Source organism: Pseudophryne corroboree, chromosome 1 (assembly GCF_028390025.1).
Source record: "Pseudophryne corroboree isolate aPseCor3 chromosome 1, aPseCor3.hap2, whole genome shotgun sequence".
Lineage (NCBI taxonomy): Eukaryota > Metazoa > Chordata > Amphibia > Anura > Myobatrachidae > Pseudophryne > Pseudophryne corroboree.
The window spans coordinates 416,327,329-416,347,701 of record NC_086444.1 but is presented as its reverse complement, the minus strand read 5'-3'; the positions used below and the strand labels follow the sequence as shown (position 1 = coordinate 416,347,701).

General features: G+C 47.1%; 1 protein-coding gene across 3 annotated transcripts in view; it reads right to left on the bottom strand.

The window, feature by feature from the left end:
• The window catches only part of RASAL1 (RAS protein activator like 1), a 121,808-nt gene that overhangs the window by 26,708 nt on the left and 74,727 nt on the right, over positions 1 to 20,373 (bottom strand). Inside the window, exons 1-4 of one of the 3 annotated variants that reach the window (XM_063913317.1) lie at positions 19,335 to 19,422; positions 12,184 to 12,297; positions 8,870 to 8,931; positions 6,967 to 7,096 (exon numbers count right to left, since the gene is read on the bottom strand). In XM_063913317.1, coding sequence (XP_063769387.1) covers positions 6,967 to 7,096; positions 8,870 to 8,931; positions 12,184 to 12,297; positions 19,335 to 19,402 — 374 coding nt within the window. In that variant the 5' untranslated portion in view covers positions 19,403 to 19,422. Of the gene's footprint in view, positions 1 to 6,966; positions 7,137 to 8,869; positions 8,932 to 12,183; positions 12,298 to 19,334; positions 19,423 to 20,373 lie in introns of those variants that run through there. The other 2 variants (XM_063913318.1, XM_063913319.1) reach the window with 2 other exon arrangements.

Genomic DNA, 20,373 nt, shown 5'->3' with positions numbered 1-20,373 from the left:
TTCTCCCGAATGCTGGCCGCCCCCTCTCCCTCCCCACGTACATTTCTGCCTCAATCAGGCAGAGGCGTTCGCATTTTAGAGAAGAGATCACAGGACCTGTTCTGCAAATGCGCAGAAGGGGTTCTGCGCGTGCGTAGTTCCGAAACATTGGCTAAATGCAGTAAGGATCACTTCTGGGATGCTTACTGATTTAGCCCCAAAGTGCTATGAAATCAACAAACTTTAATGCTTATTTTTTGTAAGACTATAGGAGGGAATTGATTCTCGGATATGTGCACAAATGCTCCCTATATGCCCAGGAACCTGAAAACAAGTATATGCCCAGGAACCTGGAAACAAGTTATCATGTGTCCTAAAGAATGAGTCACAGCTTATCAAAACATTCTGGTTTTGTTGTCTGCACAATAAACACTTGTGTTTAACACCTAAATAAAACAGGTGCATATGGAAAAACACTTTGTACTCACAAACAAAAATGTAACAGTAGAAAATATAATTAAATGTATATATGTGATTGTTAATATCAGCTCTAGCTCAGCTTTCATGTGCACAAATGTGAGCATATTTTTCAGGTAATTTTTACCCCAGGAATTCTGCTTAAACAGTAGAATGGAAAAAAGAGATGAGGGAAACAATTAGTATCTTTCATTTATATGGTGACACAAAGTGTTGTATCGCTATACAGAAAAAAATAAGATTTTACTTACCGGTAAATCTATTTCTCGTAGTCCGTAGTGGATGCTGGGGACTCCGTAAGGACCATGGGGAATAGACGGGCTCCGCAGGAGACATGGGCACTTTAAGAAATAATTTAGATTCTGGTGTGCTCTGGCTCCTCCCTCTATGTCCCTCCTCCAGACCTCAGTTAGAGCAACTGTGCCCGGAAGAGCTGACAGTACAAGGAAAGGATTTTGGTAATCCAGGGCAAGATACATACCAGCCACACCAATCACACCGTATAACTTGTGATAAACTTACCCAGTTAACAGTATGAACAACAACAGAGCATCAGTTCAACCCTGATGCAACTATAACATAACCCTTATTTAAGCAATAACTATATACAAGCATTGCAGAAGAAGTCCGCACTTGGGACGGGCGCCCAGAATCCACTACGGACTACGAGAAATAGATTTACCGGTAAGTAAAATCTTATTTTCTCTAACGTCCTAGTGGATGCTGGGGACTCCGTAAGGACCATGGGGATTATACCAAAGCTCCCAAACGGGCGGGAGAGTGCGGATGACTCTGCAGCACCGATTGAGCAAACACAAGGTCCTCCTCAGCCAGGGTATCAAACTTATAGAACTTTGCAAAAGTGTTTGAACCTGACCAAGTAGCCGCTCGGCACAGCTGTAATGCCGAGACCCCTCGGGCAGCCGCCCAAGAAGAGCCCACCTTCCTAGTGGAATGGGCCTTAACTGATTTTGGCAGCGGCAATCCAGCCGCAGAATGAGCCTGCTGAATCGTGTTACAGATCCAGCGAGCAATAGTTTGCTTTGAAGCAGGAGCACCAAGCTTGTTGGAAGCATACAGGATAAACAAAGACCCTGTTTTCCTGACCCTAGCCGTTCTGGCTACATAAACCTTCAAAGCCCTGACCACATCAAGCAACTCGGAATCCTCCAAGTCAGTAGTAGCCACAGGCACCACAATAAGTTGGTTTATATGAAAAGATGAAACTACTTTCGGCAGGAATTGTGGACGGGTCCTCAATTCTGCTCTATCCGCATGGGAAACCAGATAGGGGCTTTTATGTGACAAAGCCGCCAATTCTGACACACGCCTAGCCGAAGCCAAGGCTAGTAGTATGACCACCTTCCACGTGAGATATTTAAATTCCACCGTTTTGAGTGGTTCAAACAGTGGGATTTCAGGAAATCAACACCACGTTAAGATCCCAAGGTGCCACTGGAGGCACAAAAGGGGGTTGAATATGCAGCACTCCCATTACAAACGTCTGAACTTCAAGTAGAGAAGCCAGCTCTTTTTGAAAGAAAATGGATAGGGCCGAAATCTGGACCTTAATGGAACCCAATTTTAGGCCCAAAGTCACTCCTGACTGTAGAAAGTGAAGGAAACGGCCCAGCTGGAATTCCTCCGTAGGGGCATTCCTGGCCTCACACCAAGCAACATATTTTCGCCATATACGGTGATAATGTTGAGCTGTCACGTCCTTCCTAGCCATTATCAGCGTAGGAATAACTTCATCCGGAATGCCTTTCTCTGCTAGGATCCGGCGTTCAACCGCCATGCCGTCAAACGCAGCCGCGGTAAGTCTTGGAACAGACAGGGCCCCTGTTGCACCAAGTCCTGTCTTAGAGGCAGAGGCCACGGGTCCTCTGTGAGCATTTCTTGCAGATCTGGATACCAAGTCCTTCTTGGCCAATCCGGAACAATGAGTATTGTTCTCACTCCTCTTCTTCTTATGATTCTCAGCACCTTCGGTATGAGAGGAAGAGGAGGAAATACATAGACCGCCTGGAACACCCACGGTGCCACCAGTGCGTCCACAGCTATCGCCTGAGGGTCTCTTGACCTGGCGCAATACCTCTGTAGCTTTTTGTTTAGGCGGGATGCCATCATGTCCCCCTGTGGCAGTTCCCACCGACTTGCAATTTGCGTGAAGACTTCTTGATGAAGTCCCCACTCTCCCGGGTGGAGGTCGTGCCTGCTGAGGAAGTCTGCTTCCCAGTTGTCCACTCCCGGGATGAACACTGCTGACAGTGTGCTTACGTGATTCTCCGGCCAGCGAAGAATTCTGGTGGCTTCCGCCATCGCCACCCTGCTCCTTGTGCCGCCTTGTCGATTTACATGAGCCACAGTGGTGATGTTGTCTGACTGAATCAGAACCGGTTGGTTGCGAAGCAGGGTCTCCGCTTGACGTAGGGCGTTGTATATGGCCCTTAGTTCCAGGATGTTGATGTGAAGGCAAGTCTCCTGACTTGACCACAGACCTTGGAAATTTCTTCCCTGTGTGACTGCCCCCCACCCTCGGAGGCTTGCATCCGTGGTCACCAGGACCCAGTCCTGAATGCCGAATCTGCGGCCCTCGAGAAGGTGAGAATCCAGCCGTGTTGCCGCAACCCTTCCAGAGAACGCGCTACGCTGATCAGCAACTGCTCTCTTGACCTCGCTTTTATGAGGAGATCGTCCCAGTATGGGATAATTGTGACCCCTTGCTTCCGCAGGAGTACCATCATTTCCGCCATTACCTTGGTAAATATTCTCGGAGCCGTGGAGAGACCAAACGGCAACTTCTGACATTGGTAATGACAATCCTGTACCACAAATCTGAGGTACGCCTGATGAGGTGGATAAATGGGGACCTGAAGGTATGCATCCTTTATGTCCAGAGACACCATAAAACCCCCCCTTCCAGGCTTGCGATGACCGCTCTCAGCGATTCCATCTTGAATCGGAACTTTATCAGGTACATGTTCAGGGATATTAAATTCAATATGGGTCTGACCGAACCGTCCGGTTTCGGTACTACAAACATGGTCGAATAATAACCCCTTCCTTGTTGAAGGAGGGGAACCTTGACCACCACCTGTTGAAGATACAATTTGTGAATTGCAGTTAACACTATTTCCCTCTCGTGGGGGGAAGCCGGCAGGGCCGTCGGTGAGGGGGTATCTCCTCGAAGTCCAGCTTGTATCCCTGAGACACAATATCTATTGCCCAGGGATCCAACAGGGAGTGAACCCACTTGTGGCTGAAATTTCGAAGACGTGCCCCCACCGGGCCTAGCTCCGCCTGTGGAGCCCCAGCGACATGCGGTGGATTTTGTAGAGGCCGGGGAGGACTTCTGTTCCTGGGAACTAGCTGTGTTGTGCAGCTTCTTTCCTCTGCCCCTGCCTCAGGCAAGAAAGGACGCACCTCGGACTTTCTTGTTTCTTTGTGATCGAAAGGCTGCATTTGATAATGTCGTGCTTTCCTAGGCTGTGCAGGAATATAAGGCAAAAGATCAGAATTACCAGCTATAGCTGTGGAGACCAGGTCCGAGATCCCTTCTCCACACAATCCTCAGCCTTCCATATGCCTCTTAAGTCGGCATCACCTGTCCATTGCATATTCTACAGGACACGTCAAGCCGAAATCGACATAGCGTTGACTCTAGAACCCAGTAGACTAATGTCTCTTTGGGCATGTTTTTTATATATATATCTAAGACAGCATCTTTAATATATACATCTATATATATACATATATATATATACATACTAGGGTCTCAATCCCTGCTGATAAGGTACCTGCCCACGCTGCTACAGCGCTATAAACCCATGCCGACACAATCGCCGGTCTGAGTAGTGTACCAGAATGTGCACGCTATCTGCAGGATCCCTGAGGATAGCTGTTAAGTCAGCGCTACCTTTTGGGCAAACTTGACACCCTAGGGGAAGATTCCCATCGTATCCTGGCCCTAGTAGGGAAAGGATACTCCCTGAGAATTCTTTGTGGGAAACTGCAGTCTCTTGTCTGGAGATTCCCGCTCTTTTTCATCATGAGAGGAGGGAAATTTACCTCAGCTTTCTTCCCCTTAAACATGTGTACCCTTGTGTCAGGGACAGATGAGTCATCAGTGATATGCAAAACATTTTTTATTACAATAATCATATATTGAATACTTTCCTGCCATTTTGGCTGTAACTTTGCATTATCGTAGTCGACACTGAATCTTTTGTGCAATAAATTCACCTTAGCACTTAATTACACATATCCAAACAGGTGTCGGCGTTGTCGACGGAGACACCCCTCACACACACATTTGCTCCATCTCCTCCTTAGGGGAGCCTTTTACCTCAGACATGTCGACACACACGTACCGACACACCACACATTCAGGGAATGCTCATCTGAAGACAATTCCCCCACAAGGCCCTTTGGAGAGACAGAGAGAGAGTATGCCAGCACACACCCCAGCGCTATTAACCCAGGAATAACACAGTAACTTAATGTTAACCGAGTAGCTGCTGTTTATATTGATTTTTTGCGCCGAATTATGTGCCCCCCCTCTCTTTTTACCCTCTTCTACCGTGTATCTGCAGGGGAGAGGCTGGGGAGCTTCCTCTCAGCGGTGCTGTGGAGAAAAAACATGGCGCTGGTGAGTGCTGAGGAAGAAGCCCCGCCCCCTCGGCGGCGGGCTTCTGTCCCGCTTAAAAAAAACATTTTCTTGGCGGGCGCTCATACATATATACAGTGCCCAACTGTATATATGTTCACTTTTGCCAAAAAGAGGTCCAAATGCTGCCCAGGGCGCCCCCCCCCCCTGCGCCCTGCACCCTTACAGTGACCGGAGTATGTGAGGTGTGTGGGAGCAATGGCGCACAGCTGCAGTGCTGTGCGTTACCTCAGTGAAGACCGGAGTCTTCTGCCGCCGATTTCGAAGTCTTCTTGCTTCTCATGCTCACCTGGCTTCTGTCTTCCGGCTCTGCGAGGGGGACGGCGGCGCGGCTCTGGGATCGGACGACGAGGGTGAGATCCTGTGTACGATCCCTCTGGAGCTAATGGTGTCCACTAGCCTAAGAAGCAGGACCTATCTTCAGAGAGTAGGGCTGCTTCTCTCCCCTCTGTCCCACGATGCAGGGAGTCTGTTGCCAGCAGAGCTCCATGAAAATAAAAAACCTAACAAAATACTTTCTCACAGCAAGCTCAGGAGAGCTCACTGAAAAGCACCCAGCTCATCCGGGCACAGATTCAAACTGAGGTCTGGAGGAGGGACATAGAGGGAGGAGCCAGAGCACACCAGAATCTAAACTCTTTCTTAAAGTGCTCATGTCTCCTGCGGAGCCCGTCTATTCCCCATGGTCCTTACGGAGTCCCCAGCATCCACTAGGACGTTAGAGAAAATACAATAAGACACACAAATAAATAAATACAATATATTCAAAAATACAGTACAAGGGGAGAAATGTCTATACAACTACTACTAGTGACTGTTAATAACAATAGTTCTCAATGACTCAGAGCCCTGGGTGGGCAGACACATGGGAGAGGGGGAGCATATACCCCAGGTGATAGAAGGAATGGGAAGAGGCACTCAGGGCCCCTGGAGTGCAGCTGCACGGCCCGTCTTCCCTGCCTGTCTCTGCTTGGCCCCGTCCCTTCCTCACTGATAGCAGCATCCTTGGCGGGACCTGTCTGGCTGGCAGCTGCTTCCTAGGCACTGCTGTGCTATGTGACTGCTACAGGAAAGGATCAGATTCAGGAGATGAGATTTATTATTTATTAGAGAATAGGTAAGTTAGAGTATGGGGGTGTGATAGACCCTTACTAATCAGCCGCTAGATGTGTCGGTGTCGGTCAGGAAAACCAGCTGGGCGGGCATTTGAATTTGCCCGCCCAGCTGTGATGTCAGCCCCCCGCAGCAAGTGTACGAGCAGTCAGTGGACCGTCTGTACAAACAGTCAGATGCGTCTATACAGTATCGGCCATAGGCTGTGCTGCACAGCAGACATGGTATATCTGTGAACAACGTTGTTCACAGATATATCGGGGGCACACATCCACTGATGGGCTCACAATATATATGAGCCGTTCCATATATAGGCTAGTGTGTACCCTGCTTAAGTTGATATGTAAGATATCCAATGCTGCAACATCAAATAAAAAGCAAGTCTAACCTTTTTTTGTGAATAAAACAATGTGCTTATATAAGCATAACAATAACTCGAATTAGCCGGGGGACTTATCGCACTGCTGCAGCTCTGCCCGTATCTATTCAGATACTGCCCGCTACCCCACATGGTAAACCCTGAGGGTGCACTTAACTTGGATTTTTCCTTGCAGCCTCCAGAGCTACGTAGAAAATTCTATGTTAAGCCGCAGTGGGTCTTAATGCGCGGGGTAATTCCATAGATTCTGGCACTCAACCCGAAGCGTTGTTTTACATATATGAATGGCGATAACAAAGATTTGAGCTTCAGTTCTGCAACATCTATAATCGGCTAAAGTTTTATGTACCTGGCCTCCAGGACATGGCAGTGCAGGTTGCTCTTGTGCTGGTCTTGCATTATATGTAACTCAAGATAAATTTCCCCCTGGACTTCTTCATCTGGATTCACACGGCTCAGGTTAATCCAGCTGTCAATACCTGAACAGCATACAAAGTATCTTACAAACTGCAAATTACACTGCAAGGAATACATACCAAACAAAATGATCAATAATAATAAATGCCAATTTCTTCAAATTTAGGAATATTTGATATATATATGTGACCAGTGGAGAATGCTTACAATAATCGTTCTATTCATACTTTCTCCAATCATATTGACCTGAAAATGGGGGTAATTCCAAGTTGATCGCAGCAGGAATTTTGTTAGCAGTTGGGCAAAACCATGGCCCTCATTCCGAGTTGATCGGTCGCAAGGCGAATTTAGCAGAGTTACACACGCTAAGCCGCCGCCTACTGGGAGTGTATCTTAGCATCTTAAAATTGCGACCGATGTATTCGCAATATTGCGCTCACAAACTACTTAGCAGTTTTAGAGTAGCTCCAGACTTACTCTGCCTGTGCGATCAGTTCAGTGCTTGTCGTTCCTGGTTTGACGTCACAAACACACCCAGCGTTCGCCCAACCACTCCCCCGTTTCTCCGGCCACTCCTGCGTTTTTTCCGGAAACGGTAGCGTTTTCAGCCACACTCCCATAAAACGGCCTGTTTCCGCCCAGTAACACCCATTTCCTGTCAATCACATTACGATCGCCGGAGCGATGAAAAAGCCGTGAGTAAAAATACTATCTTCATAGCAAAGATACTTGGCGCAGTCGCAGTGCGAATATTGCGCATGCGCACTAAGCGGAATTTCACTGCGATGCGATGAAAAATACAGAGCGAACGACTCGGAATGAGGGCCCATGTGCACTGCAGGGGAGGCAGATTTAACATGTTCAGAGAGAGTTAGATTTGGGTGGGGTGTCTTTAATCTGCAATCTAATTTGCAGTGTAAAATAAAACAGCCAGTATTTACCCTGCACAGAAACAAAATAACCCACCCAAATCTAACTCTCTCTGCACATGTTATATCTGCCTCCCCTGCAGTGCACATGGTTTTGCCCAACTGCTAACAAAATTCCTGCTGCAATCAACTCGGAATTACCCCCCATGTGTATTACTCTATGGACCACCATATAGTATACAATGGGGCACATTTCTAGAACTAGTGATGTTGCTCAGAGCAACCAATCATAGTAACATAGTAACTAAGGTTGAAAAAAGACATTTGTCGATCGAGTTCAACCTATTTGTGGTCTCCTATGCAGTCTTATTATAGGACTAGTTATTTTGATGTTAGGACTAGTTATATTAACTATAATGCTTGCCTACGCACCATAACCCTGAATATCTTTATCCAATAGGAATTTATCTAACCCATTCTTAAAGGTGTTGACTGAGTCCGCAGTTACTACTCTCTCAGGCAGGGAATTCCAAACACGTATTGTCCTTACTGTGAAAAAACCTGTTCGCCTCAATGTGCGGAAACTCCTCTCCTCTATCCTAAGCGAGTGACCACGTGTTCTCTGTGCTGATCTTATAGAAAACATGTCCCTCCCAAGCTCTGTGTATTGACCCCTTATATATTTGTAGATGTTGATCATATCCCCTCTCAGTCTCCTCTTTTCCAATGTAAACATGCCTAGCCTTGCAAGCCTTACCACGTATTCCAGCGTCTCCATGCCCTTGATTAGTTTGGTCTATTTAACATTTATCTAGCTGCTTCTAGAATACAATATATGGAATCTGATTGGTTGCTATGGGCAACATCACCAGTTCTAAAAAAAACTCCCACCATAGTAAATTTATCCCATTATGTCTTGATGATTTTTTTACCTTTTGCACAGTTGCAAGCACTGAGTGTATTTACCTCGTAGCTGAGATGCAATGTATTCCTTGCTGAGTGATATCTTGCCAATAACATCATCGTGTCTGATAGGAGAAACACTGAATTTAGTGTGATTACAGCATAGTAGGAATGGCATGTGATAAAAGTGACAGGAGGTGATACATTAAGTTATGTAAACACTACCACACAGGAACTCAGGATCCAGGATCACTGAATGTACATGGCCAAAAGTAGGTGGACCCCGCTATTTTGGCACAAAGACAAACATTCTCCAATAGGCAAACATTAGCAGTACAATGGGTCATACTGAGGAACTCAATGACTTTCAACGTGACATTGTAATGGAAGCCAAGTTTCCAAAAAGCCAGATTCCTATCCTGCCACATCTTCTCCATGCAACTGTTGTTACTGTGAAGTGGAAAGATCTAAGAGCAACAACAGCTCAGGGACAAAGAGGTAAGACACACTCAGAGAGCAGTAACCCCACATACGTGTCATGCAAGGGACACTAACTTCCTCTTACCGGACTCAGATCTATCGCCTCATCTAATTGGGTGCTCCCGTTAGCAATTCAGCCCACATAAACATACTGTATTTGATTAGCTGCCAGTGATTTGGTGCCTATACCGGGTTTCAGCGCTGCATGAGTGCCGCCATGTTAGATTGATCAGCTGCCTCTCTTCTTCATGTCAAAGTCCCCCATACACAATAGCGTATTTGTGCATACACTCAGGGTAATGCATGCACCATAGGGGTTTCCAGCATATTCTGCACATGCACAGTAGCAAATAATTGCTAAGCTATGCAAATATTGGAATTGCGTGTGAATCAGGCCCTTCATGTTTGGTGGATGGCTGGAGAATGCTTCATGTCTAAATGCATACTGTCAACTGTATAATTTGGTGGAGGATAAATGATGTTCCAGGGCTTTTGTCTTGTGTTGCCTGAGGCTCCGTAGATCCAGTGAAGCGAAATCTTAATGATAGAGCAAACAGTGACATTCTAGAGAATGATAAGCTTCCAACTCTGTTACAACAGGTTTGGAATGCCCATTGCTGTTTCAGCATGACAATCTGCTTCAATCAGACTTGTACACAAACCTGATAGTTTGCATACAAGTCCGATGGCAGGGGAGTTGAGCATACGCAGGATCCGTTCTGCGAGCTCACACTAAGTGCTCCCAAGCTGCAACATGATTGGCATGCTGCATTAGTTTGGGGGGGTGGGACGGGGTCGGCCCTTGGCAGCACTTTTCAAAACAGGGGCGAGTCCTGCTATTTTGTAGGCGTGTGTCTTCTGATGCAGGTTTCCTGGTTCCGACTGAGCAGTTACACCTGTCATTCTGAGTAAGCTGGGGACTGCGACCATCTCTACCTCAATCTGATGCTACGACCATCTCATCCTTGATCCGATGCTGCTTTTTGCATGCAGCGCTTGGATCTGCGATGCTGCCAGGGGACATCTTTTTTGTCACCTTGTGCATTATTAGAACATTTTCTTATCACTGCTGCTTCCAAAAATGTAGGAGCAATGACAAAAGCATCCATTTCTGAATCAGGCCCTATGGCTTTGTGCACAAAGTGAGGTCCATTAAAAATGGTTTGTTGAGTTTGCTGTAAATGAACTTGACTGGCCTGCACAAAGCCCTGTCCCCAACCCCACGAACCCCTTTGGGATGAAATGGCAAGCCGAATGGAGGCCAGGCGTGATCGCCCAACATCAGTGCTAAACCTCAGCAATGCTGTATGGCTGAAAGGGTGCAAATCCTCCCAACCATGGGGGTAATTCCAAGTTGATCGCAGCAGGAAATTTTTTAGCAGTTGGGTAAAACCATGTGCACTGCAGGGGGGGGGGGGGGGGGGGGCAGATATAACATGTGCAGAGAGAATTATATTTGGGTGTGGTGTGTTCTATCTGCAATCTAATTTGCAGTATAACAATAAAGCAGCCAGTATTTATCCTGCACAGAAACACTATAACCCACCCAAATCTGACTCTTTCTGCACATGTTATATCTGCCCCCCCTGCAGTGCACATGGTTTTGCCCAACTGATAAAAAATTTCCTGCTGCGATCAACTTGGAATTACCCCCATGTTCCAAAATCTATTGAAAAGCCTTCCCACAAAAGAAGAGGTCGTTGCATCAGAAACAGGATGACCAAATCCATAGTAATGACCATGGATTTCAAATAATATGTTCAACAAACACGTATGTGCCTGATGTTTGGGTGTCCATATACTTTTGGCCATGTAGTGTAAATCCACTTGAGCGCATTAGAGTTTGCCTTAGGAGAAAAAAACAATAGAGACAATGGGGGGTCATTCCGAGTTGATCACTAGCTGCCGTTGTTCGCTGCGTAGCGATCAGTTAAAAAAACGGCAAAACTGTGCATGCGTATGTACCGCAATGCGAACGTGCGGCGTAGGGGTACAAAGAGCATTGTAGTTTTGCACAGGTTCGAACGACGCTTTCAGTCGCACAGCCGATCGCAAGGAGATTGACAGACTGTGGGAGTTTCTGGGTGTCAACTGACCGTTTTCTGGGAGTGTTTGGAAAAACGCAGGCGTGGCCGGGCGGTTGCTGGGCGGGTATCTGATGTCATTACCGTGTCATACGTCGCAGCAATCATCGCACAGCATAAGTAACTACAGGGCTGGTCTTGTTTTGCACAAAATGTGTTTGCAGCCGCTCGGCTGCACAGGCGTTCGCACTCCTGCAAAGCGAAAATACACTCCCCCGTGGGCGGCGACTATGCGTTTGCACGGCTGCTAAAAGTAGCTAGCGAGCAATCAACTCGGAATGGGGGCCCATATATGTTAAATAACATAATTACTCAATGTATTGTTTTACATAGTGAAATAACATTATACTATGTGAGAGATGTGATAAAATGGAGATAGATAACATACCAACCAATCAGCTCCTTTCATTATTCAAACACAGCCTGTAACTTGGCAGTTAGAAGCTAATTGATTGGTTCTTTATCTCACTCCACTTTACCTCTCTCCAAGGCTTAGTACATCTGTCCCAAGGAAATTAGAAAACAACTGTTTAGAGTTAGAGGGGGAGATGTACTCATCCTTGGAAAGTGATAAAGTGGAGAGAGATAAAGTATCAGCCAATCAGCTCCTAGCTGTCATGTTACAGGCTGTTAGTTTGAAAACTGCCAGAAGAAAAAGAAGAGAGAGAGCATGAATTTGTATTGTTTTATTATTATTTTAAAGACGGGGTTGAATATGTTCTAACATTGTTCTACATATAGAAATGTTGGTAGGTTTTCTATCTAAAGTCACATTTATAGAAAATGCTCTGCAAAGGAAAGAAACATTCTCACCCAATTGTGTCTTCATCCATCACATAGAAGGAGAGTGTATGGAAACCAAGAGGGAGGTGGAGGGTGAACTCTTCACCCCAAAATGGGTTCAGATCCCTCCAGACAGTGGCTGTGCTGTATGTGAGGAAAACACAAGATTGTGACACCTACAAAGGAAAACTCTGTTCCAGGGATATATTTGCTTTATCTGCGTTGAAGGGAAACTCCATAGAAACCTAGGGAATATTACTTTACTGCTAGAATTAAAGCATTTTGAGGAGTGAAAGTCAACAAAGATTACACAACATAATAATAATAATAATAATAATAATAATAATAATAATAATACTAATAATCATAATAACAACTATAATAAAAATCTGAAGAAGTGGAGGAAGAGATAGTTACTGCAGTAAGGTATTATATGGTTGCTATTAAATTGGTGGTTTAAAAAATGAATTGCATCGATCAAACAGAAGAGCTTGTAGAACTGGAATTATGAATTGCTGTTCCGATCCATTGTGCAGCCTATAGATTGCATTACACATGTTTCTTCAGACTTGCTTACTACTTACTGTATGTATTGTATCTGTAACTTTATGCCTTTAACTAATAACCTTGCATTCTAGTAATTTAAAAAATAATAATACACCTTCCAGTCCCTCCAGTATTTAGCACTGGAGACTTGAAAACATAAGTTATTGTTATGATGGATGTTGTTGATTTGTATACACTACGGTGCTCCATCATGCCAGACAGTGGGGGCCATGAAAATAGGATTTTAATTACCTACTGGTAAATCCTCTTCTAGTAAGTCCATAAGGGATATTGGGGAGAATTAGCATGATGGGGTATAGACGGGGTCCAAAGGAGCCGCTGCACTTTAAATTTCTTCACTGGGTGTGCTGGCTCCACCCCTCTATGCCCCCTCCCACAGGCAGTTATAGGTAAAACAGTGCATGAAGGAGAAAGGCTGGTGGAGGAGGTCATGTGACTGTCGGTCAGCTGACCGGCGGTCACATGAATACCACCCGAGAGAAGGAACATGATAACAAAGAGTGGTGAGATTTAACACCAGCACACCACTAACATATAACAACCAGCAACGACTAGTAACAACAACAGAAACAGCCGAACAGGTAACCACATAAAAGAGAACCTGCAGAGGTAGAGGATGCTGGGGTCCATATTAGTACCATGGGGATGTACCAAAGCTCCCAGAATGGGAGGGAGAGTGCGCAGGCTCCTGCAGAACTGCTTGACCAAACTTAAGGTCATCAGAGGCCAAACTATCGAACTTGTAAAACTTAGCAAACGTGTTCGATCCAGACCAAGTAGCTGCTCTGCAAAGCTGTACAGCCGAGACACCCCGGGCAGCCGCCGAGGATGAACCCACCTTACGAGTAGAGTGGGCCTTAACAGATCTTGGACATGGCAATCCTGCCGTAGAATATGCATGCTGGATGGTGAACCTGATCCAGCGTGAAATCGACTGCTTAGAAGCAGGACACCCAATTTTCTTGGGATCATAGAGGACAAACAGGGAGTCCGATTTTCTGTGACGAGCCGTCCTCTTCACATAAATCTTCAAAGCCCTCACAGCATCCAAGGCCTTTGAAGCAATTGAGGAGTCAGTAGCCACTGGCACCACAATAGGTTGGTTGATATGAAAGGCCGAAACAACCTTAGGAAGGAACTGCTGACGAGTCCTGAGTTCCACCCTATCTTCATGGAAGACCAGATAGGGACTTTTACAGGACAAAGCTCCCAATTCCGACACACGTCGAGCAGAAGCCAAGGCCAACAAAGTTACCGCCTTCCACGTGAGAAATTAGATTTCAGCCTCCTGTAGAGGCTCAAACCAATCCGATTGCAGGAACTGCAACACCACATCAAGATCCCAGGGTGCCGTTGGCGCCACAAAGGGAGGCTGGATGTGCAGAACCCCTTTCAAAAAGGTCTGAACCTCAGCCAATTGTTTCTGGAAGAAAATGGATAAAGCTGAGATCTGGACCTTGATGGAGCCCAATCTCAGGCCCATATCCACACCTGCTTGCAGGAAAAGGAGAAAACGTCCAAGTTGAAACTCCACCGCAGGAAATTTCTTGGATTCACACCAAGACACATATTTTTTTCAAATTTGATGGTAATGTTTAGACATTACCCCCTTCCTAACCTGTATCAGGGTAGGAATAACCTCGCTCGGAATACCCTTCCGAGCTAAGATCTGGCGCTCAACCGCCATGCCGTCAAACGTAGCTGTGGTAAGTCTTGATAAGCGAACGGCCCCTGCAGTAGATGATCCTCCCGAAGAGCTAGGGGCCCTGGATTTTGCCACAGTAGATCCAGCAGATCCGCGTACCAAGCCCTCCATGGCCAGACTGGAGCAATGAGGATTGCCAGAACTTTTGTTATTTTTACAAGTTGTAGAACTTTTGGAATTAGAGGAAGTGGAAGGAACACATACCCTAACGTGAACACCCACGGTGTTACCAGTGCGTCCAACGCCACTGCCTGTGTGTCCCTCGACCTGGAACAGTACCTCCGCAGCTTCTTGATGAGGCAGGAGGCCATCATGTCTATGTGAGGAACTCCCCACCAACTGGTTACCTCCTCGAACACATCCGGGTGGAGGCCCCACTCTCCTGGACGGAGATCGTGTCTGCTGAGAAAGTCCGCTTCCCAGTTGTCTACTCCCGGAATTAAGATTTCTGACATCGCTACAGCGTGCCTTTCTGCCCAGAGGAGGACTCTTGACACCTCCGACATTGCAGCCCTGCTCTTCATTCCGCCTTGTCGGTTTATGTAGGCCACTGTGGTCATGTTGTCCGACTGAACCTGAACAGCCTGATCCTGTAGAAGGTGTGCTGCTTGAAGAAGGCCACTGTATACGGCTCTTAGCTCCAGGATGTTTATCGGAAGAAAGGACTCCTCCCTTGACCACAGTCCTTAGAAGATTTCCCCTTGAGCGACTGCTCCCCAACCTCTTAGACTTGCATCCGTGGTTAGAAGGATCCAGTCCTGAACTCCGAACCTTCGGCCCTCCAGAAGGTGTGATAGTTGTAGCCACCAGAGGAGCGAAATTCTGGCTTTCGGTGACAGGCGTATCCTCTGGTGCATGTGTAGGTGAGATCCCGACCACTGGTCCAAGAGATCCAGTTGAAAGGATCGAGCATGAAACCTTCCATACTGCAGAGCCTCGTAGGAGGCAACCATCTTCCCCAGAGGGCGGATGCACTGATGAACTGATACCCGGGCAGGTTTCAAGACATCCCGGACCATTGTTTGAATCACCAACGCTTTCTCCACTGGTAGAAACACCCTCTGCACCTCCGTGTTGAGGATCATCCCCAGGAAGACAGCCTCCTTGTCGGCTCCAGATGCGACTTTGGAAGGTTCAGGATCCAACCGTGCTCCTTGAGCAGATGCATCGTAAGAGCAATGGATCTTAACAACTTCTCCCTGGACGATGCCTTGATCAGCAGATCTTCCAGATATGGAATTATGTTCACGCCCTGCTTGTGAAAGAGAACCATCATCTCTGCCATCACCTTGGTGAAGACCCTCAGTGCCGTGGAGAGACCGAACGGCAGTGCCTGAAACTGATAGTGATCGTCTAACAGCGCAAACCTGAGATAGGCCTGATGCGGCGACCAAATGGGAATGTGGAGGTACGCATCCTTGATGTCCAGGGACACCAGGAACTCCAGATCCGACAGTCCTGAGATGACTGCTCTCAGAGACTCCATTTTGAATTTAAAGTCCCTGAGATAAGGGTTCAAAGTTTTCAAGTTCAAAATTGGCCTTACTGAACCATCCGGCTTTGGTACCACAAAAAGGTTCGAATAGTAACCTTTGTTCAACTGATGAGGTGGAACTGGAACAATGACCTCGAACACTATCAATTTTCGGATAGCGTCCAGTAGAATAGCTCTGTCTGCCGGCAAAGCCGGCAAGCCTGATTTGAAGAATCGGTGAGGTGGGAGAGTTTGAAACTCCAGCCTGTACCCCCGGGACACAATATCCTGTATCCAGGAGTCCAGGCCAGACGACACCCAGACGTGGCTGAAATGCCGGAGTCTTGCTCCCACCTGACCTACCTCCAGGCTTTGCGGTCCACCGTCATGCTGAGGACTTTGAGGTACCAGAAGCAGGCTTCTGGTCTTGGGAACCTGTGGGAGCAGGCTTTTTGGATTTGGCACGACCACCTCTATAGAAGGTGTGAGAGGGCTTGTTCTTTCTAGGCCTAGCGGGCTGAAAGTACTTTGACGTGTTGGGAGTAAGAGGCTTCTTCGTAGCTGGTGCAGCTGAGGGGAAAAAAGGAGACTTACCCGCAGTAGCCGTGGCAATCCACGCATCCAGCGCCTCCCCAAACAGAGCCTGACCTGTATAGGGTAGGCTCTCCACACTTTTCCTGGATTCCGCGTCCGCAGACCATTGGCGCAGCCAGAAACCCCTGCGAGCCGAGATGGACATGGAGGAAATCCCAGCAGCTATGGAACCCAGATCCTTTATGGATTCTACCAGGAACCCTGCAGAATCCTGTATGTTATGTAAAAATAAATCAACGTCACCTTTATCCATCGTAGTCAAGTCCTCCTGCAGAGTGATTGACCACTTTGCTATAGCTTCTGAAATCTATGCACAGGCAATAGTAGGCCGTAGTATAGCCCCTGAAGCCGTGTATATGGATTTGAGCGTAGCATCCACTTTACGATCTGCCGGGTCTTTCAACGCGGTAGATCCCGGGACTGGTAAGACTACCTGTTTTGACAGCCTAGAGACAGAAGCGTCAATAATAGGCAGGGACTCCCATTTTTTTCTATCAAAGGGAAAAGCAACCAGCACCCTTTTAGGGATCTGGAATTTTTTCTCCGGGCTTTCCCAGGCTTTTTCAAATATAGCATTTAATTCCTTAGATGCCGGGAAGGTGAGAGGGGCTTTCTTACTGTCTGTGAAAAAGGCCTCCTCAACCTGCTCAGGAGGTGTGTCAGAAATATGTAACACATCCCGCATGGCCTCAATCATCAACTGCACCCCCTTAGCAAGTGATGCTGTCCCCCTCGACACATCCCCATCACCGTCTGCTGTATCAGAATCGGTATCCGTGTCATCCTGCATAATTTGGGCAAGAGCATGTTTGTGAGAATGTACCGCAGGGGGCCCCGAGGGAGCAGTATCGGACCATACTGCCATAGAGGACTGCAGTACCTGAGTTGCATGCTCAGTCCTTACAACCCTTTCAGAAATCTGAGAAACAGCCCCCCTAAGAGAGGCTAACCACTCTGGTTCTCTAGCTGGGATCTGCGCTACAACAGTGCAATCCTGATTACATGGGATGGGATCTTCCTTGAGAAGATAAATCCTCTGCAGCATATGAGACAGAGTCTCTAGACATGTTTGTTTGTACACCCCACATACACACAGGGTACAGGGCAGACAGAGTTTCCCCCCCAAGAATGGCAGAGAGACACAGAGATTGGAGCCAATCCACACACAGCGCTATATAGGTATAGGGAGACCCTTAACCAGCGCTGACTGTGTCCCTTAATAGGTGACACAGTCTTTACACAGCCTCCCCTCCCTTCTACAACCCCCTGGTACCGCACAGATAGCTGGAGGTGCTCTGGAGGAATTGCTCTTCCACTGGCAGCGTGTCTGCAGGCAGGAAAATGGCGCTGAATGCTGCTGGGTCCGCTCTGAGGAGAAGCTCCACCCCTTAATGGCGCTGTCTTCCCGCTCTTCCAAGAGTAAACTGGCCTGAGGATTTTGTGCTGGCTGAGATCAGCGGACCCCGACAGGCTTTCTGGTCAGTGTAGGGTTAAGGCGCCGGCTCAGTGCGCACCTCACAGCGCTGCACCAAGTACCGCTGAGCCCCCCGAGCACAGTTAGTACTGCGCCTCCTACCCTGTAGCCGCCATCTTCACATCGGCTCCCTACTTGTTAGGGAGCGATGACTCACTCACCACACTTCAGCTCTGTAAGGGGGGGGTGGCGGCATGCTGCTGGGGTGAGCATTCCCCTGCGGAGGGGAGCAATCTATCCCCTCTGGAGCTCAGTGTCCAGTCAGCGGAGACAGTGGCCCAGACCCCGCAGGGCGGACACTGCTTCCCCCCTCAGTCCCTCGATGCAGGGAGGCTGTTGCCAGCAGCCCTCCCTGTAAAAAAACAAACTCTAAAATAAACTTTTCTAAAGAAGCTCTGGAGAGCTCCCCTAGCTGTGACCGGATCCTTCGGGCACATTTTCTAAACTGAGTCTGGTGGGAGGGGCACAGAGGGAGGAGCCAGCCCACACTGTTAAACTCTTAAAGTCCAATGGCTCCTGGTGGACCCATCTATACCCCATGGTACTAATATGGACCCCAGCATCCTCTAGGACGTAAGAGAAAATATAGTTTTTACAGTGTCCTGAACAAAAAAATGTGTATTGTAAAAATGATATGATCATGAGATTCAAATGTTCCTTTAACATACAGCATAAGTATTTGATGATTTAGGGCCAGATTTATTAATTATTGGTTTTTAAGAACCTGATAATAATAATTTCTGCAAAAAACAAATCCAGGGACAGTGGCTACAAAAGGGTGCTAATGTGATCGCTTCACCTTTCGCGGGAGAGTTCAGTCCCCTCTCCCAGTAATTTCTGTGAAGTGCAATCCATAGACAATAGCGACTAGTGCCATCTGAGCTTGGTAAATCTGACAGCCTACAGTAGCTGCTGCCCCCATGGGGGATACTTCTGCTATAAGAAATTGAGGGACTGCGGCATATATATTGGAGATATCTGCTGTGGTCACTTAATATTACATTTGGGGGATACTAAAGGGTCTATTCATGAAGCAGTGAAAAGAGTGAAGTGAGCCTGTAGAGAAGTTGCCATGGCAACCAATCAGCTGCTCCGTACAATTGTATAGTATGCAAATTATAAATGTTACTTCAATGCTGATTGGTTGCCATGGGCAACTTCTCCACTAGCTCACTCTTCTTCACTCTTTTTACTGCTTCATGAATAGACCCCTTAATATTTGCCTGTACCCCTCGAAAAAATGGCTGTTTTCTGGGGAGATCCCACAAATATTATTTGATAAATAGGCTCCTTAGAAACACAAACTTTTGGTTATATATGAGGTAGAATTTGGCTATGACTACTCCACTTTAAACAGAAGTGCATACCTCCCAACATCAAGGAAGGTGGACCCGGGACTCCTGCCATGCCCCCTGGCCCCGGGGAAAGGGGGCATGGCTTAGAGGGGATGATGCATCTGCAAGCCACGCCTCTTGATTTCATCACTTAGGGGGCATGCCCCAGCACTCTGTGAGCTATTGGCATGCCCCAGCCCCTGTCTCCCGTGAATACGCACAGTGTCTATTAAATGTTACTCTGCTATGCACAGCAGAGTGACAGGAGCCTTCCAACTGCCCCCCCCCCCCCCCCACACACCCACACACACCCACCGCCACCACCATCACCGCGGGACACTGCGACACACGGGTGGGAAAGTCCCCAAAAAAATCTGGATGGTTGGGAGGTATGGACAAAACCATGTGCACTGCAGGGGAGGCAGATATAACATGTGCAGAGAGAGAGTTAGATTTGGGTGGGGGTGTGTTTCAATCTGCAATCTAAATTGCAGTGTAAAAATAAAGCAGCCAGTATTTACCCTGCACAGAAACAAAATAACCCACCCAAATCTAACTCTCTCTGCAAATGTTATATCTGATCCCCCTGCAGTGCACATGGTTTTGCCCCACATGGTTTTGCCCAACATTTTTCATAGAGGTGCCTCCACAAACTTTAATCCAGCCCTGATGAAGTAAATTTACTAGTCAGTGGGTTTGTAAAAATCCTGGAGAACCTGGCGGTTTTCATTGCACTGATTTACTTATGTTAAAACAGTTGAAATACCACCACAAACCACTGTTTAGAATTGAACTCGCCATCCTGATTTTTTTTTATATATTTTTTTTGTTTTTAAAATAAACTTAAACCACCAGATTTGCCCCAATGCAGCCAAAATGAGTCACCTCTGACAGATTAGTTTGTCCAAAACGCTGCATGGATCCCTTCCATCAGTGTAAAAAGTGATGTCCCTCAAATGATAACCATCACTAGCCTTTGCAGGCATAGGCACAATCGGGGGGACAAAAAGCATGGAGCTCTCCTGAAATTGCTGCATCCAGCACTAGGCTTGTCCTGCCAGGACTCATGCCA